Below are 24,922 nucleotides of genomic sequence, written 5' to 3'. Positions count from 1 at the left end.
TTCCAGGCATACATTTGGAATGAAACCAAATTTCATACTTGGCTGTCAGTTTAGATGCCATGCTGGAAATGCCCACATCTGATGAGTTTTCATCCAGAGTCCCAAATGATAGTTTTATGCCCCTTATGGGTGAATCATACACCACTAGAACTTTTTAAATAAATTGGAAAATGTCCAAGTGTAGCATACAAGTTGGCAGTTTGGGTACTCAGAGCCTTGAAGCCACTACCATTTCCTGCCCACAGCCCCAGTAGAATCAGTGGTACTGCAAGTTTTAGAACCTCACAGGCCAGGGGACTTGATACCAATTAATTCCTTGAGAAAGCAGATGGGCTACTATGCCTGAAGGTCCAGATCCTTCAGTGTTCTCATTTCTTTCCCAGCCCCCTCACTTCACCCCCAGAGGACTCTGAAAGTCAGAAACCAAGAGATGAGTTCATATCAGACCGATGTGGGATTGGAGAGCTGCTTCTGGAGCACATACTGCAGCTCAGGCTGGGCTCCCTCAAGTGGGGACGTCCCAGGCACTACATGGCCTGTCTGGTGTGTCAGCATCACAAGGCCAGGCCTCTTATTGTGCTTGTGTGTTTGTGAACTGATAGGTGGATTAGTCTATTAGGATTATATTAATATTATATTTCTGTATAGACTATAATAGACTACAGATCATCTTCCCTAAACACTTCAGGAAGTATTTTTTGTATAATTACCATCGTTTCTTTAGCTGGGGAAGATAAACAAGATTTGGGGAGAACAACACTGGTCTCTTCAGCAACATGTCTGGGGTAAAGAGTGGCTGTCTGCCTCTAGTGGCAAGAGTATCTAACTTCTTTCCTGCCTTTCTTTTCTTCCACAGAAATTGACCAATCAACTCTTGGGGAGAAAAGTTCCTTGGAACTGACATAAGAATATTTTCCTCAGAGCCTTGGAATTATATTTTATCAGCCTGAAGGAACACAATCCTTACTTTTATGAGTCTGGTTTAATAAAACTTATCTTGTTGTCCATGTGTAGTTTAGAAGTAGTAACCTTCTGAAGAGTCTTGGGTAGAATGATGACTAAGATTATTAATGGTTCAGGAGCAATACTTTCTCCACAGTGGCCTTGCCCACAGGGACGTTTGTTACAATGGTATTATCTTAATTCTAGGCAAGAGTAAGTCCCTTTTTGTATGTGTTTTTATAGAAAATAACTTCTGATTGACTCATAGTAAAGCAAGCAGCAGAGGGTTATTTCCCATCTGTAGAGGTGCAGGGAGCTATGCAGTGTCTCCCTGAGGTGTGTGGGGAACTTCAATCTAAAAGCACCAGTCAAGGAAAAGAAATGCAGCATAACATGGTGAGAGCCCTTTGTTGACTTGGTGTCAGGCAGTGTCTGGTTAGGGTAGCCATCAGGTGGGCCCAGAAACTCTCAGCAGACACAGGTGCCTTGGGTCCAGAGCTACCTCCTAGCCTCATTCCAGCTTCCTTCGGGGCCGTTAGCCTTTAGTAGACAAAACTCAAGAGGCAACAGAAGCTTGATTTAAATCATGACCTGGCCCTGGCCAGTGGGATGTGGGGTTGTGCCACTTCTAGGCCTAGTCCATGTCAAATCCCACACTCTGTCCCTGGCTGCCTTCTTGCCCTTCAGCAGAGACCTTGGGGCCATAGCAGACTGATGGCATCATTGGCCCTGATCCTTCTCACGTGGATTCTTCTCACACTCCTTCTCCACGCCCTTTCCACATGACTTCGCATTTCCTTTCACTGAAGAGGCAGGGCATGACACCTGGAGATCTAAGGGGTGGCCCAGCTGAGCTCAGCCTAAGCTACTGACCCACAGACTCATGAGCTGAAAAACTGTTTATCATTATTTTGTGGTGGTTTTTTTATGCAACATTCTCGTGGCACTAGATAAATGAAACAGTAGCAACCCCAAAAACTGAATGGAGCAGAGCCACCCCACCACCAAGGCCATTGGGTTCCAATGTGAGCAAGCAGTAAGCTTTTACTGTACTGTCGCAGTGAGACTTCAGGATTTGCTTATTACTGCAGCAGAGCCGATCCCTCCTAACTAATCCACAATGACACAGATCATAGGGCCCCCTCCTTGCTCCAGTGCCTGAGAGACCTGAGCAGAGGGGAGACGGTAGATAAATTGAATTGCAGAGACAGCAACTAGCCTATAGCTTGTGGAGAAGAAAAACTAGCCCATCTTCTAGAAGCCGAGGCGCTGGTAAAGGGCCAGGGCAGAGTACTGCAGTGTGCTGGTGCTGAGGACCACTTTGCTGTAGCCCTGGTGCCACGCAGACTCGGACAGTCCTGACCAGGGCTTTTACTTATCCCCTGACCGCGGTACTCCAGGGCCACACGTAGGTGAAGCAGCTGCAACTGCTCATTCCACAGGGTGGCCTTCTTAACAGGTAGTGCTCCCACCATGCCCACCACCTGCCCCTCAGACTCAACCACCCAGAAGCAGGAGCCACTCTCACTGAAGTAGGATTTGGTGATGTCAGACATGTCTGTGCAAAGACATGACCTCAAACTGGATCCAGTGGTATTTGGCAGGAAACCTCGGCAGCAAGGAGGGCAAGGCTGGCCACGAAGGTCAGGACCCAGGAGCCAGAGACCAGGAATAGGGCAAGGGGCCCCCGCAAGCAAGAGCACAAGGGTTCGGGGCAGCTTTAGGATGTGGTAGAAGGTTGTGGGAAGGTGCTCGGTCATCACCTTGGAGAACAAGCCCACGACCCATTTGCGATAATTTTCCTGGTATTTGTGGATTTGATGAGCCATGGAAGACTTCTGTGTCTGGATCTCAAAGTTCAAGAGAGAGGTAGGAGTATGAGAGAGGTAGGAGTATGACTTCCTGGCAGCCCTGGGGGAGAGAGAAGAAGCCATGTGAGTGGCTTATCCTCCCACCCCCCAGAACCGGGGATGACCCTGCTCAAGGATGTGTCCTTCTGCTTCTACCCAAGAGGAAATAGGCCACAATCACTGGGAGAAGGTGTAGAGTCAGCAGAAAGGTCTGCATTTGGTCCTGTCTCCATGCATGACCTTGGGCATGTTACATAATCTTCTCCAAGAACCTGCCTTCTGAAGTTGTTTAGAGGACTTAATAACATACACAAATCTCTGGTTATGAAGTACCCTCCCCTCTCCCTCTTTCCCCTTTCCCTGGCTCTCAGCTTCTCCATACATTGGGGTGGCACCATGCAGCAGCCAAGCGTGTATCCCTCTCCCAGGGACCGTACACTGCAGTAGTCCTGTGTTTCCACGTACAAGTTTCAACAAAGGCTTCTTCCCACTTGTTTGCAAATTTTCAGGCTGTTGAGGTGGCATAAGAGCCAAACACCAAAAATAGACCAGCCTTGAGAGCCAGAGGAGGGTCCAGAGCTCCAGGCCACACCTAAGAACACTGTCCTTCCACCCATGGCCTCTCACCTGCTACCACAAGAGCCTTGAGTGTCCAGGGCAGCCGCTGCCCCCAGCCTCCAGCTGGCATCCAGGAGAGACTGCAAGGGCACGCTCCACTTCCAGGGACCAGGTCCTGGATGGCACCTCATTGGCCAGCTCCTGGATATTTGTTCATCATAAATCCCAGGCTCAAGTAGCTGGGCTATGATGGAGCAGGGAGTCCATTCCGCATTCTCTGATCACTGGGGAATTAACCTGGAGGGGTACGCAGGGTCTGGAACAGCTCAGGAGTCCTTGCCTTTGTGGATGGCCTATACCCCACACCATGGCAGTTCACCCAGCACCTTGGTGCTCTCTGATGTCCACCCTCAGCTCCTCCACACAGCTGCTATGACCCTGGTGAATTTGCCCCTCACCCTGTGCTCTGTCATCACAGACCAGAGTCCAAGTCCCCTGGCTCAGCACACAAGGTGCCACAGCTGGATGAGGGCAGCAGGGACCTGGCCATGCAGGGCCTATCATCCAGGTTAGGAAGTTTGGACTCTATTCCAAGAACACCAGGAGGCCATTGCTATGCTTTTAGCTGGGGAGTAACATAACCAGAGGTAGGGGTGGGGTGTGTGGTGTGTGTCTATTACTCTGGCTACATGTGGAAAATAGATTGGAAGAGCCAGGAATGGAAGCATATATCCCCCTGCCCCCAGAGGCTAGCACAGCAGTCCAGGCAAAAGAAGGGCCTCCAGATACAGATATGCAGGCTGCTCATTGTAAAAGAGCACCTCGCCCAAGAAGGCTAGTGGGAACTAAAATCCATGAGCCCTGGCACAGAGCTGAGTCTGACCAAAGGAAAAGGCACCTTTTTCTTATTTGCTCAAAGGTGTCGCTGCTCAGTTGGTCCTGCTAGAAAGCAGTGACTTGGACCAGAGTTGGGCCATGGGTGTGACCTGGCCCACTTGGAGGTGCATTTTGGGGGTAGAAATGGCAGGAGTTGATGATCTGAGGATGAAGAAGTGGTCAGAGATGACAGCCAGATTTCTGGCAAGAGCATCTAGGAAGACACTGGAGAGAGACCAGACTTGGAGAGACAGATCATGACCACCCCAAAGGTGCCATCCTGGCAGCTGGAATCCAGGGCTGGTGACGGAGACTGCTGAGGCTCCAGATCTTCAGCACGCAAAAAGGCCACAAGGGTTTAACTAACGTGAAGGAAGGGTGGTGAGCCATGGGTGTGTTACATTGCTTTCAGTACATTTTAATATTTTTTTTAATGTTAAGCAAAACTTGAAGACTCAAAAGAGAATAGAAGGCTCCAAAGTACAGCTGAGTATCCCTAATGAGTCTATCTAATAATAACTAGTCAGAAACCTAACAGTCAAGCTGAGAGGCCAGAGGTCCTTGATCTGTCCCTGCCCTCTCTTTCCTGTATTCTCACCAGCTTCTGTGGCTTCCTCAACACCCAATGTCCTTGGTTTACATTCAGGCTTTTCAACCTTCCTCATAGCCATGAATAATGAGGAGGATTTATTGACATGAAAAATAATTGTCAAAATATAGCACCAAGCTATAAAGGTTATAAAACAGTATGTTTTCATTCGTTTTTGGAAAAATAAAACAAAAATAATTTATACACACAAGCATGCAGAGAGAAAAGTCTGAACGGTTACACCAAACATTGGCAGCATTTGTCTCTGGATAGAGGAATTATGGGTAATTCTCTGTGGAAGAAATGAAGTCTGGAAGTCTCAGCACATTCCAGACTCTTGGCCCTGCATGCAGATGATGAAACTGAGGCTTGGGAATCTACCTGTCTCTGCCTCAGCCAACTTCTTCTTTTAATTTATTTTATTGAACTATACTTGATTTACAATGTGTTAAGTTCTGCTGTGCAGCAAAGTGATTCAGTTATACATATATGCACATTCTTTTCCAGATTTTTTTCCATTATGGTTTATCACAATATTGTATATAGTTCCCTGTGCTATACATTAGGACCTTGTTGTTTATCCATCCTATATATAATAGTTTGCATCTGACCATCCCAAACTCCCAATCCATCCCTCCCCCACGCCCCCTCCCCCTTAGCAACCACAAGTCTGTTCTCTACGTCTGTGAGTCTGTTTTTGTTTTGTAGATGAGTTCATTTGTGTCATATTTTAGATTCCACATATAAGTGATATCATATGGTGTTTGTCATTCTCTTTCTGACTTCACTTAGCATGATAATCTCTAGGTCCATCCATGTTGATGCAAATGTGCCTCAGCCAACTCTTTTTTTTTTTTTAATATTTATTTATTTTTGGCTGCATCGGGTCTTAGTTGTGGCACGTGGAATCTTTTGTTGCAGCGCACCGGCTTCTCTCCAGCTGTGGTGCACAGGCTCAGTAGTTGTGGCGCAGACTTAGTTGCCCCACGGCATGTGGGATCTTAGTTCCCTGACCAGGGATCGAACCCTTGTCCCCTGCATTGGAAGGTGGATTCTTAACCACTGTACCACCAGGGAAGTTCCCTCAGCCAACTCTTAAGAGTCTAAAGAGACCCAGCTAAGATTGTGAACTCCTAAAGGTAAGGCAGGTGTGTTATTTTATTCTATTATTTTATTTTTAATTAACCATTTAAATGTGTATAATTCAGTGGCATTTAGTACATTCACAATGTTGTGTAACTACCACCTCTATCTAGTTCCAAAGCATTTTCTTTACCCCAAAAGGAGAACTGTTAGTCAGTAGGTAGTCACTCCCTATTTCCACCGCTCCCGAGCCCCTGGCAACCACTAACCTGCTTTCTGTCTCTGTGGATTTACCTATTCTTGATGTTTCATTTAAATGGAAACATGTAATATGTGAACTTTTACGTTCAGCCTCTTTCACTTTTGTTCTCAAAGTTGACCCATGTCCTAGCATGTATCAGTTCTTCATTGCTTTTCATGGCTGAATAATGTTGCATGGTATGGATAGACCACATTTGTTCATCCAGTCATCCATTGATGGACAACTGAATTGTTTCCACCTTTTGGCTATTGTCAATAGTGCTGCTATGAACATTCTGTACAAGTGGTTGTTTCAACACCTGTTTTCAATTCCTTTGGTATATACCTAGGAGTGGAATTGCTGGGTCATATGGTAAGTCTATTTTAACATTTTGAGGAGCTGCCAAACTGTTGTCCAGAGTTTTACTTTGCCACCAGCAGTGAGTCTTATTTGGTTTTACTATCTACCTCAGCACTATGCAGGTACATACAGGGAAGGAGAGACAGCCGTTATTCACTGAGATATTAGATGCCTGGTACTGTGAGAAAGCACTTTTCCTATGCTGTACTATTTGATATTGGCAGCAACCTAAGAGCTAAGGTTGATATTGTTTCCATTTTACAAATGGGAAACCGAAGCCCACAAGTCTGCAATATCCTTCCCACAACCCCATAGAACATGGCAGGGTGGGACCCAAGCCTTGGCTGCTCTGACTTGAAAGCCTGAACATTTTGCTTTTTCAGTACCACAGGCTGACCCCATCAGGCAGCTAGCTATCTGACAAGTGAATTATTAAGTAGTGTAAAGCACTGTATTCCAGGAGAACCAGCTCTGTCTGCTGGGATGCAGGATTCATCTCCAAGCCTCATTACGCCCCTATCACCAGTGGTCAGACCATACTTGACCAAATTCCAATACGTGACTAAGGCTCTGTTCTTTCTTCGAGATCCAGTTTAGTGCTACCTTCTCCATCAAGACTTCTGACCTCTCCCAACCAGATGGATCTTGTATCTGCTCCCTCTTTGAAGCCTTTGCACTTTTCATTAAGCACTTATATCATTGTTAATTTGTTACTTACTTAACAAGTAACTGTTAACTTATTACAGTTAATTAAACAGTTACAAGTAACTGGATAAATTATTTTATTTTTCTATTGCCTATAGGAGCCTGATTATAATATAACATAATATAATATATTATTAATATATATAATATATATATAATATTATTAATATATATTTATATATAATATAATATTATATATATTATATATTATTATTATATAATATATAATATAATAGATAATTATATTTTTGGAATCACTGTTATTCCCAGAGTTGTGGGACTTGAGAGCAGCATGTCAGTGAAATCCCATGCTTGCATTTATGAAGAACACTTGCCTAATAGACCGGCTCAGTCCAGAAATGGGCCAATGAAATGGAAGGTACATGACTCTACCTTCCATTTCATTGGCCCATTTCTGGGCTGAGCTGGTCTATTAGGCAAGTGTTCTTCAAGAGTCATGTACCAAAATGTTCATTGCAGCTCTGTTTACAATAGCCAAGAGATGGAAGCAACCTAAGTGTCCATCATCGGATGAATGGATAAAGAAGATGTGGCACATATATACAATGGAATATTACTCAGCCATAAAAAGAAACGAAATTGAGTTATTTGTAGTTAGGTGGATGGACCTAGAGTCCGTCATACAGAGTGAAGTAAGTCAGAAAGAGAAAAACAAATACCATATGCTAACACATACATATGGAATCTAAGGGGGAAAAAAAAGGTCATGAAGAACCTAGGGGTAAGATGGGAATAAAGACACAGACCTACTAGAGAATGGACTTCAGGGTATGGGGAGGGGGAAGGGTAAGCTGTGACAAAGTGAGAGAGTGGCATGGACATATATACACTACCAAACGTAAAATAGATAGCCAGTGGGAAGCAGCCGCATAGCACAGGGAGATCAGCTCTGTGCTTTGTGACCACCTAGAGGGGTGGGATAGGGAGGGTGGGAGGGAGGGAGATGCAAGAGGGAAGAGATATGGGAACATATGTATATGTATAACTGATTCACTTTGTTATAAAGCAGAAACTAACACACCATTGTAAAGCAATTATACTCCAATAAAGATGTTTAAAAAAATAAAGAAATGGAAGGTAGACAATCAAGACTCATAGTGTTTTAGAAGCCTCCGAAAGAGAAGGAAAATGTCCTGGAAAGAACATCATCTCCCCTGATCTCTCATCGGGGCTCCCAATAACCTAGCCTCAGGTCAATGCCCTGGTCTCCCACTGAGAACTCATAACTTAGACGAATGAGAGGAAATAACAGCAAATTATTTCAAGGGGAAAGAAAGTGGACTAATAGGTCCTTGGCAGGATGTTCAGAAATCCTAGAACAATGATTCAGCTCTACAGAAATGTTTCTAATCTAACCTAACTTAACCTTTTAAGAAATTTAGCAAAAGGGAGATGGTATCAGCACTGAAATTAGGATAACTCGAGCTGATTTTACAGATATAGATCACCAGAGGGCCTAATTATGAAGGTGTGGATGGGTAGAGGGGAACGAGGTGTGTTATTGCTCAGAGGCCTGAAGTGAGGCGGAGGGAGAGGTGACAAGAGCCTGACCCAGAAGTTGAGTAGCGCAGACTGCCCTGAGAGGTTCAGGGCCAAAGCCAGCCTAGGGGTCCTTGCAGGGAAGGGCCAGAGGAATAAATACCCTGGCCTCGTTCTCCTGCTAGCCTCCCCCCTTCACACACACTGGCCAAACCCAAGTAGAAGCCAAGGGAAAGGGAGGACCTCTTGCTGGGTACACGGTAAGTCAGCCTCCAGGGCAGAGAGAAGAGTGGAGAAAGATGAAGGGTGACCTGGAGGGAACGATGGGAGACTACTGGCACAGAGGATATGAAAACAAGAACAGGCAAATTTGATGAATACAAACTTTGCTCATTGCACCCAATCAACCTAGAGAGCTGTGCCTTACTCAATATTGTAACATGGAGTACAGATGGCACGTCAGTCTGCAAAACAAAGCCAGGAGCAGAGAAGCAGCTGCAACCCCAGCACAGGTTTCAGAGCAGAGGAATTGACTACTGCAGTTTGCAGACAAGTGGAAAGGTCATCAAGGGAAAAGCAGAATGAGAATGGCAGCAGGAGGCCTGAAATATCCTGTGAGCCATGAGGCTCCTTCTAAAAAGAAGGTGCAGGGCTTGGGAGCAGTTCTAGTAGTTCTTCTGAGTGTGTGGTGGGGAGGGGAATAGGGGATTAAAGACCATTTCACTGTAGTTACAGCCTTAGTTGTTGCCAAGACTGGGGAGATGGCAACAATGATTGCCTGGGTAACAGAGCCCCCTTCCCTTACCTTATCCCAGAGACAGCTGGCTTTTTACTTTAATATGTAACCCTTGACTAGGGAGCTAGATAAGGGTGTCCTACCAAACTGCATCCCTTCTCTGCCAGCACCAAAGTCCCTATAATTACAGCTTGCTTTTGCTGGGGAGCCTTTAGGCTCTGAAGCAACCTGGTTAATTTAGGAACAAAGAACATTGTTCCTAAATTGGATCAATTTGTTTAGAGAAAAAGCTTGTGGAGCTTACGTTAACTTCTTTCCCAGGAAATGGCATTACTTTTTCTTCTTCACCCAAAGGCTCACAAAGAGTTGAAAACATTATAAATAGTTACAGAAATAAACCCTTTCAAAACACTCTTCATAGCAAACTAATAAACAGTTCAACTTCACCAGTAGTCTGACAACTCAAAATGGTGAAAATGTTGAAAGGTTAAAAGGCATTGTTGGCGAGTCTGCTGAGACTGGCACACTTGTGCCAATTACCAGTGCAAAGTGGCACCTTTCTAGTATTAAAAAATTCATATCCTCTTCCCTAATAACTCCACTTCACGGAAGCTATCCTAAAGAAAGAGACATGGGGCTTCCCTGGTGGTACAGCGGTTGAGAGTCTGCCTGCCGATACAGGGGACACGGGTTCGTGCCCCGGTCCGGGAAGATCCCACATGGCGCGGAGCGGCTGGGCCCGTGAGCCATGGCCGCTGAGCCTGTGCATCCGGAGCCTGTGCTCCGCAACGGGAGAGGCCACATCAGTGAGAGGCCCGCGTACCGCAAAAAAAAAAAAAAAAAAACCTTCCTTTGGGCTTCCCTGGTGGCGCAGTAGTTAAGAGTCCGCCTGCCAAGGACGAGGGCAAGAGGGGAAGATGGCGGAAGAGTAAGACGCAGAGATCACCTTCCTCCCCACAGATACACCAGAAATACATCTACATGTGGAATAACTCCTATAGAACACCTACTGAACGCTGGCAGAAGACCTCAGACCTCCCACAAGGCAAGAAACTCCCCCACGTACCTGGGTAGGGCAAAAGAAAATAAAGAAAAAACAGAGACAAAAGGATAGGGACGGGCCCTGCACCAGTGGGAGGGAGCTGTGAAGGCGGAAAGGTTTCCACACACTAGGAAGCCCCTTCGCAGGCGGAGACTGCGGGTGGCGGAGGGGGGAAGCTTCAGAGCCACGGAGGAGAGCGCAGCAACATTGGTGCGGAGGGCAAAGAGGGGGGGATTCCCGCACAGAGGATCGGTGCCGACCGGCACTCAACCAGCCCGAGAGGCTTGTCTGCTCACTCGCCGGGGTGGGCGGGGCTGAGAGCTGAGGCTCGGGCTTTGGTCGGAACGCAGGGAGAGGACTGGGGTTGGCGGCGTGAACACAGCCTGAAGGGGTTAGTGCACCACGGCTAGCCGGGAGGGAGTCCGGGAAAAGGGCTGGAGCTGCCGAAGAGGCAAGAGACTTTTTCTTCCCTCTTTGTTTCCTGGTGCGTGAGGAGAGAGGATTAAGAGCGCTGCTTAAAGGAGCTCCAGAGATGGGCGCGAGCCGCGGCTAAAAACGCGGACCCAAGAGACGGGCAGGAGACGCTAAGGCTGCTGCTGCCGCCGCCAAGAAGCCTGTGTGCAAGCACAGGTCACTATCCACACCTCCTTTCCGGGGAGGCTGTGCAGCCCGCCACTGCCAGGTTCCCGGGATCCAGGGACAACTCCCCCGGAAGAACGCACGGCGCGCCTCAGGCTGGTGCAACGTCACACCGGCCTCTGCCGCCACAGGCTCGCCCCGCACTGCGGCCCCTCCCCACCCCCCGGCCTGAGTGAGCTGGAGCCCCTGAATCACCGGCTCCTTTAACCCTGTCTTTTCTGAGCGGAAAACAGACGCCCTCCAGCGACCTACACGCAGAGGCGGGGCCAAATCCAAAGCTGAGCCCCTGGGAGCTGTGCGAACAAAGAAGAGAAAGGGAAATCTCTCCCAGCAGCCTCAGAAGCAGCGGATTAAAGCTCCACAATCAACTTGATGTACCTGCATCTGTGGAATACCTGAATAGACAACGAATCATCCCAAATTGAGGAGGTGGATTTTGAGAGCAAGGTTTATGATTTTTTCCCCTTTTCCTCTTTTTATGAGTGTGTATGTGTATGCTTCTGTGTGAGATTTTGTCTGTATAGCTTTGCTTCCACCATTTGTCCTAGGGTTCTATCCGTCCGTTTTTAAATTTTTTTTCTTTCTTAAAAATTTTAATTTTAATAACTCTATTTTATTTTACTTTATCTTCTTTCTTTCTTTTTCTTTCTTTCCTTCCTTCCCTCCTTTAGAAAACGAATCATCCCAAATTGAGGAGGTGGACTTTGAGAGCAAGATTTATGATTTTTTCCCCTTCTCCTCTTTTTGTGAGTGTGTATGTGTATGCATCTGTATGAAATATTGTCTGTATAGCTTTGCTTCCACCATTTGTCCTAAGGTTCTATCCATCCGTTTTGTTTTTTTAATTTTTTTCTTAATAATTATTTTTTAATTTAATAACTTTATTATATTTTACTCTATTTTATTTTACTTTATCCTCCTTCTTTCTATTTTCCTTCCTTCCCTCCTTTCTTCCTTCCTTCCTTCCTCCCACTGTCTCTCCCTCCCTCCTTCCTTTCTTTCTTTCTTTCCTTCTTTTCTTCTTCCTTCCTTCCTTCCTTCCTTTCTTTCTCTCTTTCTTTCTTCCTACTTCTACTAATTCTTTCTCTCTACTTTTTCTCCCTTTTATTCTGAGCCGTGTTGAGGAAAGGCTCTTGGTGCTGCAGCCAGGAGTCAGTGCTGTGCCTCTAAGGTGGGAGAGCCAACTTCAGGACACTAGTCAACAAGAGACCTCCCAGCTCCACATATCAAATGGTGAAAATATCCCAGAGATCTCCATCTCAACGCCAGCACCCAACTTCACTCAACGACCAGCAAGCTACAGGGCTGGACACCCTATGCCAAACAACTAGCAAAACAGGAACACAACCCCACGCATTAGCAGAGAGGCTGTCTAAAACCATAATAAGTCCACAGACACCCCAAAACACACCACCAAACGTGGACCTGCCCACCAGAGAGACAAGATCCAGCCTCATCCACCAGAACACAGGCACTAGTCCCCTCCACCAAGAAGCCTACACAACCCACTGAACCAACCTTGGCCACTGGGGACAGATACCAAAAACAACGGGAACTACGAACCTGCAGCCTTTAAAAAGGAGACCTCAAACACAGTAAGATAAGCAAAATGAGAAGACAGAAAAACACACTGCAGATGAAGGAGCAAGATAAAAACCCACCAGACCTAACAAATGAAGAGGAAATAGGCAGTCTACCTGAAAAAGAATTCAGAATAATGATAATAAAGATGATCCAAAAGCTTGGAAATAGAATAGACAAAATGAAAGAAACATTTAACAAGGACCTAGAAGAACTAAAGATGAAACAAACAACGATGAACAACACAATAAATGAAATGAAAAATACTCTAGATGGGATCAATAGCAGAATAACTGAGATAGAAGAATGGATAAGTGACCTGGAAGATAAAATAGGGGAAATAACTAATGCAGAGCAGAATAAAGAAAAAAGAATGAAAAGAACTGAGGACAGTCTCAGAGACCTCTGGGACAACATTAAACGCACCAACATTCGAATTATAGGGGTTCCAGAAGAAGAAGAGAAAAAGAAAGGGACTGAGAAAATATTTGAAGAGATTATAGTTGAAAACTTCCCTACTATGGGAAAGGAAATAGTTAATCAAGTCCAGGAAGCACAAAGGGTCCCATACAGGATAAATCCAAGGAGAAATACGCCGAGACACATATTAATAAAACTGTCAAAAATTAAATACAAAGAAAGCATATTAAAAGCAGCAAGGGAAAAACAACAAATAACACACAAGGGAATCCCCATAAGGTTAACAGCTGATCTTTCAGCAGAAACTCTGCAAGCCAGAAGGGACTGGCAGGACATATTTAAAGTGATGAAGGAGAGAAACCTGCAACCAAGATTACTCTACCCAGCAAGGATCTCATTCAGATTTGATGGAGAAATTAAAACCTTTACAGACAAGCAAAAGCTGAGAGAGTTCAGCGCCACCAAACCAGCTTTACAACAAATGCTAAAGGAACTACTCTAGGCAAGAAACACAAGAGAAGGAAAAGACCTCCAATAACAAACCCAAAACAATTAAGAAAATGGGAATAGGAACATACATATCGATAATTACCTTAAATGTAAATGGACTAAATGCTCCCACCAAAAGACACAGATTGGCTGAATGGATACAAAAACAAGACCCATATATATGCTGTCTACAAGAGACCCACTTCAGACCTAGAGACACATACAGACTTAAGTAAGGGGATGGAAAAAGATATTCCATGCAAATGGAAACCAAAAGAAAGCTGGAGTAGCAATTCTCATATCAGACAAAATAGACTTTAAAATAAAGACTATTACAAGAGACAAAGAAGAACACTACATAATGATCAAGGGATCGATCCAAGAAGAAGATATAACAATTGTAAATATTTATGCACCCAACATAGGAGCACCTCAATACATAAGGCAAATACTAACAGCCATAAAAGGGGAAATCGACAGTAACACATTCGTACTAGGGGACTTTAACACCCCACTTTCACCAATGGACAGATCATCCAAAATGAAAATAAATAAGGAAACACAAGCTTTAAATGATACATTAAACAAGATGGACTTAATTGATATTTATAGGACACTCCATCCAAAATCAACAGAATACACATTTTTCTCAATTGCTAATGGAACATTCTCCAGGAGAGATCATATCTTGGGTCACAAATCAAGCCTTGGTAAATTTAAGAAACTTGCAATCATATCAAGTATCTTTTCTGACCACAAAGCTATGAGACTAGATATCAATTACAGGAAAAGATGTGTAAAAAATACAAACACATGGAGGCTAAACAATACACTACTTAATAACGAAGTGATCACTGAAGAAATCAGAGGAAATCAAAAAATACCTAGAAACAAATGACAAGGGAGACACGACGACCAAAACCTATGGGATGCAGCAAAAGCAGTTCTAAGAGGGAAGTTTATTGCAATACAATCCTACCTTAAGAAACAGGAAACATCTCAAATAAACAACCTAACCTTGCACTGAAATCAATTAGAGAAAGAAGAACAAAAAAACCCCAAAGTTAGCAGAAGGAAAGAAATCATAAAGATCAGATCAGAAATGAATGAAAAAGAAATGAAGGAAACAATAGCAAAGATCAATAAAACTAATGGCTGGTTCTTTGAGAAGATAAACAAAATTGATAAAGCATTAGGAAGACTCTTCAAGAAAAAAAGGGAGAAGACTCAAATCAATAGAATTAGAAATGAAAAAGGAGAAGTAACAACTGACACTGCAGAAATACAAAGGATCATGAGTGATTACTACAAGCAACTCTATGTCAATAAAATGAACAACCTGGAAGAAATGGACAAATTCTTAGAAATGCACACCCTGCCAAGACTGAACCAGGAAGAAATAAAAACTATGAACAGACCAATCACAAGCACTGAAATTGAAACTGTGATTAAAATTCTTCCAACAAACAAAAGCTCAGGACCAGATGTCTTCACAGGCGAATTCTATCAAACACTTAGAGAAGAGCTAACACCTATCCTTCTCAAACTCTTCCAAAATATAGCAGAGGAAGGAACACTCCCAAACTCATTCTACGAGGCTACCATCACCCTGATACCAAAACCAGACAAAGATGTCACAAAGAAAGAAAACTACAGGCCAATATCACTGATGAACAAAGATGCAAAAATCCTCAACAAGATACTAGCAAAGACAATCCAACAGCACATTAAAAGGATCATACACCATGATCAGGTGGGGTTTATTCCAGGAATGCAAGGATTCTTCAATATACACAAATCAACCAACGTGATACACCATATTAACCAATTGAAGGAGAAAAACCATATGATCATCTCAATAGATGCAGAGAAAACTTTCGACTAAGTTCAACACACATTTATGATAAAAACCCTGCAGAAAGTAGGCATAGAGGGAACTTTCCTCAACATAACAAAGGCCATATATGACAAATCCACAGCCAACATCATCCACAATGGTGAAAAACTGAAACCATTCCCACTAAGATCAGGAACAAGACAAGGTTGCCCACTCTCACCATTCTTATTCAACATAGCTTTGGAAGTTTTAGCCACAGCAATCAGAGACGAAAAAGAAATAAATGGAATCCAAATCAGAAAAGAAGAAGTAAAGCTGTCACTCTTTGCAGATGACATGATACTATCCATAGAGAATCCTAAAGATGCTACCAGAAAACTACTAGAGCTAATCTATGAATTTGGTGAAGTAGCAAGATACAAAATTAATGCACAGAAATCTCTGGCATTGTTATACACTAATGATGAAAAATCTGAAAGTGAAATTAAGAAAACACTCCCATTTACCTCTGCAAGAAAAAGAATAAAATATCTAGGAATAAACCTACATAAGGAGCCAAAAGACCTGTATGCAGAAAATTATGATACTGATGAAAGAAATTAAAGATGATACAAATAGATGGAGAGATATACCATGTTCTTGGATTGGAAGAATCAACATTGTGAAAATGACTCTACTACCCAAAGCAATCTACAGATTCAATGCAATCCCTATTAAACTACCACTGGCATTTTTCACAGAACTAGAACAAAAAGTTTCACAATTTGTATGGAAACACAAAAGACCCCGAATAGCCAAAGCAATCTTGAGAACGAAAAATGGAGCTGGAGGAATCAGGCTCCCTGATTTCAGACTATACTACATAGCTACAGTAATTAAGACAGTATGGTACTGGTACAAAAACAGAAATATAGATCAGTGGAACAGGATAGAAAGCCCAGAGATAAACCCACGCACATATGGTCACCTTATCTTTGATAAAGGAGGCAAGAATATACAGTGGAGGGCTTCCCTGGTGGCACAGTGGTTGAAAGTCCGCCTGCCAATGCAGGCGACACGGGTTCGTGCCCCGGTCCGGTAAGATCCCACATGCCATGGAGCAGCTAGGCCCATGAGTCATGGCTGCTGATCCTGTGCATCTGGAGCCTGTGCTCCACAACACGAGAGGCCACAACAGTGAGAGGCCCTCGTACCAAAAAAAAAAAAAAACAGAATATGCAGTGGAGAGGAGACAGCCTCTTCAATAAGTGGTGCTGGGAAAACTGGACAGCTACATGTAAAAGTATGATATTAGAACACTCCCTAACACCATACAAAAAAATAAGCTCAAAATGGATTAAAGACCTAAATGTAAGGCCAGAAGCTATCAAAGTCTTAGAGGAAAACATAGGCAGAACACTCTATGACATAAATCACAGAAAGATCCTTTATCACCCATCTCCTAGAGAAATGGAAATAAAAATAAACAAATGGGACCTAATGAAACTTCAAAGCCTTTGCACAGCAAAGGAACCATAAACAAGACCAAAAGACAACCCTCAGAATGGCAGAAAATATTTGCAAATGAAGCAACTGACAAAGGATTAATCTCCAAAATTTACAAGCAGCTCATGCAACTCAATAACAAAAAAAGAAACAACCCAATCCAAAAATGGGCAGAAGACCTAAATAGACACTTTTCCAAAGAAGATATACAGATTGCCACCAAACACATGAAAGAATGCTCAACATCATAATCATTAGAGAAATGCAAAGCAAAACTACAATGAGATATCATCTCACACCGGCCATCATCAAAAAATCTAGAAACAATAAATGCTGGAGAGGGTGTGGAGAAAAGGGAACATTCTTGCACTATTGGTGGGAATGTAAATTGACACAGCCACTATGGAGAACATATGGAGGTTCCTTAAAAAACTACAAATAGAATGACCATATGACCCAGCAATCCCACTACTGGGCATATACCCTGAGAAAACCATAATTCAAAAAGAGTTATGTACCAATATGTTCATTCCAGCTCTATTTACAATAGCCAGGACATGGAAGCAACCTAAGTGTCTATCGACACATGAATGCATAAAGAAGATGTCGCACATATATACAATGGAATATTACTCAGCCATAAAAAGAAACGAAATTGAGTTATTTGTAGTGAGGTGGATGGACCTAGAGTCTGTCATACAGAGTGAAGTAAGTCAGAAAGAGAAAAACAAATACCATATGCTGACACATATGTATGGAATCTAAGAAAAAAAAAGTCATGAAGAACCTAGGGGTAAGACAGGAATAAAGACACAGACCTACTAGAGAATGGACTTGAGGATACGGGGAGGGGGAAGGGTAAGCTGTGACAAAGTGAGAGAGTGGCATGGACATATATACACTACCAGACGTAAAATACATAGCTAGTGGGAAGTAGCCGCATAGCACAGGGAGATCAGGTTGGTGGTTTGTGACCACCTAGAAGGGTGGGATCGGGAGGGTGGGAGGGAGGGAGATGCAAGAGGGAAGAGATATGGGAACATATGTATATGTATATCTGATTCACTTTGTTATAAAGCAGAAACTAACACACCATTGTAAAGCAATTATACTCCAATAAAGATGTTTTTAAAAAAAAGTAAATTACAAATAGGGTGGTTATATGCTATGAAGACAAAACCAGAGGAAATGGGGTAATGTCAGGCCGTGGGTATTACTATTTTAAATAGGATGGTTAAGAAAGATCTCACCAAATAGGGCCATTTGAACAGTGACTGGAGGAGGTCTGGAAGCAAGTTCTATGTGTATTTGAAGAGCAGCATTCCAGGCAACAAAGAGTGTTCAAAGGCTGAGACAGATATGGCCTTAGCCTATTTAAGAAAGAGCAAAGAACCTTGTGGCTTGAGCACAGTGGGAATATATATGAAAAAAAAATTGTTCTGACAGAAGACTGGTATCTAGATTATGTGAAGAACTCCAACTCAAAAATTATGAGACAACCTAATTAAGAATAGGAGACATTTTTGAACACACTTCACAAAAGATATATGAAAGGCCAATAAAAACTTGAAAAAATGCTCAACATCATTATTCATCAGGGAAATACAAATTAAAAACATAATGAGATACTACTACATACCCATAAGATGACTAAAATTTAAAATACCTTAAAAATTTTAAATACCAAGTGTTGTCAGACATGCAGGACAGGAACACTCACATGTTGCTAGTCTGAGTATAAAATAGTATAACCACTTTGGAGAAGAGTTTGGCAGTTTCTTAAGAAATTAAATGTATTTTTACCATACCCAGCAGTTTCACTCCTTGGTATTTACCCAGAAGTGAAAACGCGTCCACACAAAGGCTTGAACGTGAATGTTCATAGCAACTTGACTCATAATAGTCCCAAACTGGAAACAACCCAATGCCCAACAATACATCAATGGATAAACAAATTGTGGTAAATTCATGTCATGAAATACTATTCAGTAATAAAAGGAATGAATATACTTGCAACAATACTTGCAACATGGATGTATCTAAAAACATGCTCAGCAAAAAAGCAAGAAACTAAAATTATGTTACTGTATGATTCCATTTCTATAAAACTATAGGAATTGCAAATTTATTCTAGAGTGACTGAAAGCAAATTAGTGGTTGCTAGGAATGGGCAAGTGGGAGACAGTGACTGAAAAGTACACCCAAGGGAACCTTTGCAGTGAAGCCAATGTTCTATATCTTGATGTGGTGTTAGTTAAAAGGGAGTATGAATTTGTCAAAATTCATCAAATTATGTACTTTTAAAGAGTACATTTTATAAAATTATGCCTCAGTAAAGTCAATTAAAAAATAGACGTAGAGGGCTTCCCTGGTGGCGCAGTGGTTGAGAGTCCGCCTGCCGATGCAGGGGACGCGGGTTCGTGCCCCGGTCCGGGAAGATCCCACATGCCGCGGAGTGGCTGGGCCCGTGAGCCATGGCCGCTGAGCCTGCACGTCCGGAGCCTGTGCTCCGCAATGGGAGAGGCCACAACAGTGAGAGGCCCACGTACCGCAAAAAAAAAAAAAAAAAAAAAAATAGACGTAGGAAAAAAAAGTTGTCCCAGTTCAGTGGCTTGTCTGTGACCACCAAAAGCTGGAAACAACCCAAATGTTCATCAAGTGAATTGACAAACTATATATCCATACAGTGGAATACAAGTTGGCAGTAAAAAGGAAATCAACTATTGCTACATAAAATAACATGGATAAATCTCAAAATAGTCATGCTGAAAGAAAAAAGCCAGACCTAAAAATAGTGTACACTGTATGACTCCATTTATATAAAACTAATTTATAGTGACAAAGCAAATCACTGGTGGCTTGGGTAGGGGGCCTGGGGTGGAAAAGGAGAATTACAAAGGGGCACTAGGAAACTTTGGGGTAATATCAATAGATGTATTCTATCTTAATTGTGGTAATGATCTCATGGATGTATACATGTCAAATTTATCAACCTGTTCACTTTAACAGTTGTACAGTGTAACATATGTCAATTATATCTCTAAAGCTGTTTTAAAAATCATGAGACAACACTACATCTGTATTAGAACAGCTCAAAGAAATGAAAAAACTGACAATATAAGTGCTGGTGAGCAACTGGAACCATTCCTGTGTCATGTGAAAATAACCCCCCAAATGAAATCTGTACTTCTTGATAAACTGTTACTTGACATCTCTGTATTCCTAAAAGGTATAAATATTTGTAGGATCTCAATGTCAAGTCAGTGGAAGAGCTCTGGTACTTCTTGGTCTCATATGCGTGGTTGAAAAATTAACAGCTATGACTGCCAGATTTATTAACAAATAATAAATATATGAATTTTATTATTTTTAAATTTTAGTTATTTATTTTTGGCTGCATTGGGTCTTCATTGCTGTGCACAGGCTTTCTCTAGTTGTGGCGAGCAGGTGCTACTTTTTGTTGCAGTGTGCATGCTTCTCATTGCAGTGGCTTCTCTTGTTGTGGAGCAAGGGCTTTCAGTGCATGGGCTTCAGTAGTTGTGGCTCGCAGGCTCTAGAGTGCAGGCTCAGTAGTTGTGGCGCATGGGGTTAGTTGCTCCATGGCACATGGGATCTTCCTGAACCAGGGCTCGAACCCGTGTCCACTGCATTGGCAGGCGGATTCTTAACCACTGTGCCACCAGGGAAGTCCCTACATTTATGAATTTTAAATGTGTTACATTTGTCTTGCTGATGTCCTCTAGAAAGCAGAGCCTGAGGCAAGGATTAAAATGCTGGTATTTTATTTGGGGTATGTAAGAACAGAGTTGTGAGGGTGAGGAACAGGCTTCACAATGAGACAAAAAGACACACAGGTTGTTTGGTATATGTGTTCACTCAGCAGGCTGGACTTTCTTTGGGAGGCTTGAAAGGAAAAACCATTCCTGAGAGTAATCCACAGAAGGGAGAAAGAAGCGGGAATTTGCCTGCCAGGCTTCCTCCTGTCTTACGCATTTCATTAATCAAGGCTCCTTCCATGGGAGACAACTCCTCTACACTTCTGTTCATCATCTCACCCTTCTCCGGCAGCTCAGAAAGCCAGAGTTGTGGCCTGATATGTAGCATTTCCTCCAACTCTAACATGGAGGGATGGCTGAGAATTGAGAGGGCTTGGTATGGAGGCCCAGAGTTTAACTTGGGCTCTAGTGAGCTTAAAGAGCGCTAATTAGGTTTGCTGGCAAAGGCAAAACAAGAGAATGTGGTCCAGGTGGCAGATGGCACCTTCAGGGAGGAGGAAGAGGTTGAGGGAATCTGAGACCATTCTTAGAACCTGTGTTTCACATAACAGGAGATATAAATGAAATGAATGCTAAATAGTGATACAAGGTACCTTGTAGAAAAAGGAGTAATTCAGTAGGGGGTAGGGTTGGGAGAGAAGGCTTTACTGAGGAGAGGGGGCTTCAAGAATGATTTGTTCACAGAGGCTATATGAGAGCCATTACAGCCAAGGGAACAACCTGAAAGACAAAGATACTGTGGCATAAACATGTATAATGTTGTGGTCAAGAAACAGCTGGCACACTGAAGAATGGAGCAGAACACAGCAGAGGCTTTGAAAAGTCAGCTGGGAGGCAGATCACACAGGGCTCTGACAAGGAGTTGGAAATGGATTCTGAAGGCCGTAAGCCATCAAAGGTTTCCAAGAGGGGAATAACATTAATGAGCTTGTTTTAGGACATAATTCTGGGGCAGTTGTTAGAATTACATTAGAAATGTGGTTCAGACAGGATCTAGATAGGGCCTACCTCCATAGCAGGAGTGTTTGTAGTTGATTTTGTGGGTCCAAATCATGACTTAGGACCCTGAATGGCCTACAGTCCTGAGATACGAGGCATAAAAATCAAGCTTACCAGACTGAGGTTAAACCCAAAACCAATTTAATGGCAAAGTCTCATTACACTGGCTAGATTGAACTCATGCCTATATCTCTACTCTTTACTCAAACCCTACCAAGAAGATAAGACTCCTAAAGATTAAGAACTCACAAGAGAATGGGAGGGATGATGAATGGTAGACAGAGAGAGAGAGAGAGAACAATAAAAATTTCAAAGATATTAACTCTTAGAATGGAGAAAAATAAAACCTAATTGTGTGCAGCAAGGGGAAACTAAACAAAAAAGTCAAGGTGCCTGACCACCTTATTTCAAGTCTACCATACACTTCCATCAGCTCTGAGTGCCTCAATCTTAAGTACTAAATGACAGGCAAAGATCACCAGATATTTCAAGATCACATCTAACAGGAGAGAAAGGCATCAACAAACAGGAGAAAACAAAAACAGCTGACACAGGGAACAGAAGAAACTTAAAAACTGATAGCTTTAGAGAGAGAAAAGATAATGCATTCATTTAAAAAAATAAAAGAATGAAGTGCCTGGGGAAAAAAACTATTCAGAAAAGAAGAGCTAGCTCTTGGAGATTAAAAACATATAGCAGGGGACTTCCCTGGTGGCGCAGTGGTTAAGAATCCACCTGCCAATTCAGGAGACATGGGTTCGAGCTGTGGTCCGGGAAGATCCCACATGCTGAGGAGAAACTAAGCCCGTGCACCACAACTACTGAGCCCACGCGCCGCAACTACTGAAGCCCACGTGCCCTAAAGCCCATGCTCAGCAACAAGAGAGGCCACCATAATGAGAATCGCTTGTTGCTGAGGAGCAACTAAGCCCGCGCACCACAACGAAGAAGAGCCCCCGCTCCCCGCAACTAAAGAAAGCCCACGTGCAGCAACAAAGACCCAAGGCAGCCAAAAATAAATAAATAAATAAATTTATTAAGAAAAACACATATAGCAGAAAAATATGTATATAATATGTAGAAGAAAACCTAAACAATCAACAGAAGGGTGGAAATAAAGCTGAGAAAATTCTTGTGATTTAAAAAAAAGAAGAAAGGAAAGGTTAAAAATGGAAAATAAAAGAAAAAATTTAATTAACTTAGAGGTACATTTCAGAAAATCCAATAGTCAACTAATAGAAGTTCCCCAAAAAGAAAATAGAGAAGATAAAGTGAAAAGAAAATTTCCCAGAACTGATGCACATAGCCTGCCAGACTGGAAGACCTCACTTAGTATCTAGCATTACGAATTTTAAAAATACCCACACTAAGTCATATCATGAACTTTCAGGACACCTGAAACAAAGATCCTAAAGCTTTCAGAAAGAAAAATTACAGTTCACAAATAAAAGTTCTGGAATCAGAATAGTACAAGGCTTCAAACAGCAACAATGAACTATGGAAAACAATGAATAAATGCATTTTAAAGTGCTTACCTACAATTGTACAGTCTATCAAACTATCAATGCAGTGCAAGAATAAAATAAACCCATTTCAGACATGCAAAAGCCTCAAAAAATTTACATCCCATTAATCCTTGGGAAACCATGGAAGGATATGCTCCACCAAACAGGGAAGTAAACCATGAATGCAGCAGCTGTGGATCCAGGAAACAGAAGAGGGATATAAGAAAGGACCAGGGTGAAGGCAAAGAGAAATCTCAGGGCAAGAGCTATGCCCCAGGTGTAGAGAACAACCAACGTGCCTGTCACGTGTTGAGCTGTGCTCCCGCAAAAGTCATATGTTGAAGTTGTCCTAACCACCTGGACTTCAGAATATGACTGTACTTGGAGACGACATCTTTAAAGAGGTAAGTTTAAATGAGGTCATTAGGGTGGGCACTAATCCAATATGACTGGGTATCCTTATAAGAAAAGGAAATCTGGACGTAGACACAGAGGGAAGACCATGTGAAGACCAAGGGAGAAGATGGCCGTTTACAAGTCAAGGAGAGAGGCCTCAGAAGAAACCAGCCCTGCCAACACCTTGATCTTGGACTTCTGGCCTCCTGTACTGTAAGAAAGTAAAACATCTGTTGTTTAAGCCACCCAGTTTGTGGTACATTTTTATGGCAGCTCTGGCAAACTAAAAGCAGTGCCCAACCTATAACAGGTCAAGAACAAGTCCAATCAATCCAGGAAAGATTTCAAACAAAAAAGAATCTGATGTGTTTACCCTATCCACACTGAGAAATGTTACAGTGGTGTTAGAGATTTGGAGGATGAATTAGTGATAGGTTCATAGGAAAAGACACAAACAAAAATGAAGGGGACAAAATGGTGTAAGAATGGAAACATACTCGTGCACGATGGTTCAGAGGTGAATGATACTTACCTAGCAAATAACATAAACTTAGAATATTGATTAACCAAAAGTTGGGAAATAACTATCCTGAAAAGATGAGGGGAACAGAAGTGTGTATGTGGACAGATGATGTGAAAGAGCTAAATTCTCATCTTCCACAGTAGGAAGTCAATAGACAGTATCAGAAACTGAAAAATCAAGACGTGGTAATATAAGTCTAGTATTTAAATATGGAGGCAAATATTAGAAAATAATGCTAAAATACTTAAAGTGGTTGCCTTTGGGTAGAAAATAATGCAAAAATACTTAAAGTGATTGCCCTTGGGGAGTGACAATCAGGGGATAGGGCAGGGGTGCTGATGGGAAGACTACTCTCTTTCATAGACATCTCAGTAGAACTATTTGAATTTTAAACTATTGGGTTGGCCAAAAAGTTCGTTTGGGTTTTCCGTAACATCCTGCAGAAAAACCCAAATGAACTTTTTGGCCAACCCAATACTTACCTGTGTTTTTTTAATAAAAATAAAAAAATTAAAAGCTTAAAAAGACCACTAAAGACCTTTAAAAAAAGTTGCTTGTCCCTTTAGCCAGAGGACTTTCAGTGGTGTGATGTGAGCAGAAGCCGGGAAAACAGTGTGTTGAAGAATAAATGAGACACGAGATAGCAAAAGGAGACTGGTTTTCAATAAGCTGTGTTGATAAATGAAATGGGATGGGGACAGAGAGGACAACACGATCAAAGAAGGTTTTCAAAGGTGGCAGTGCTTAAGATGACACTTCTGCTGGCAATGTCCTCCTCAGAAACTGCTTG

General features: G+C 42.6%; 2 protein-coding genes across 7 annotated transcripts in view; one reads left to right on the top strand and one right to left on the bottom strand.

Annotated features, from left to right (window-relative positions):
• Positions 1–1,007, top strand: part of ALMS1 (ALMS1 centrosome and basal body associated protein) — a 220,524-nt gene extending 219,517 nt beyond the window's left edge. For all 6 annotated transcript variants that reach the window (XM_079940071.1, XM_079940069.1, XM_079940068.1 and 3 more), the window contains one exon: positions 857–1,007. In XM_079940071.1, coding sequence (XP_079796197.1) covers positions 857–901 — 45 coding nt within the window. In that variant the 3' untranslated portion in view covers positions 902–1,007. The remainder of the gene's footprint in view (positions 1–856) is intronic.
• Positions 1,008–2,063: 1,056 nt separating this feature from the next.
• On the bottom strand, positions 2,064–2,771 carry NAT8 (N-acetyltransferase 8 (putative); the record flags this gene model as incomplete). Its single annotated transcript, XM_079940283.1, is given in 6 exon segments — positions 2,064–2,293; positions 2,295–2,314; positions 2,316–2,511; positions 2,513–2,554; positions 2,556–2,629; positions 2,631–2,771. Coding segments are annotated over 6 exon segments (570 nt in total). The 3' UTR covers positions 2,064–2,196.
• Positions 2,772–24,922: the final 22,151 nt, after the last annotated feature.

This window comes from Stenella coeruleoalba (genome assembly GCF_951394435.1).
Source record: "Stenella coeruleoalba genome assembly, chromosome: 13".
Classification (NCBI taxonomy): domain Eukaryota; kingdom Metazoa; phylum Chordata; class Mammalia; order Artiodactyla; family Delphinidae; genus Stenella; species Stenella coeruleoalba.
Note: the sequence above shows the minus strand (reverse complement) of the source record. Positions and strands in the feature narration are given on the sequence as shown.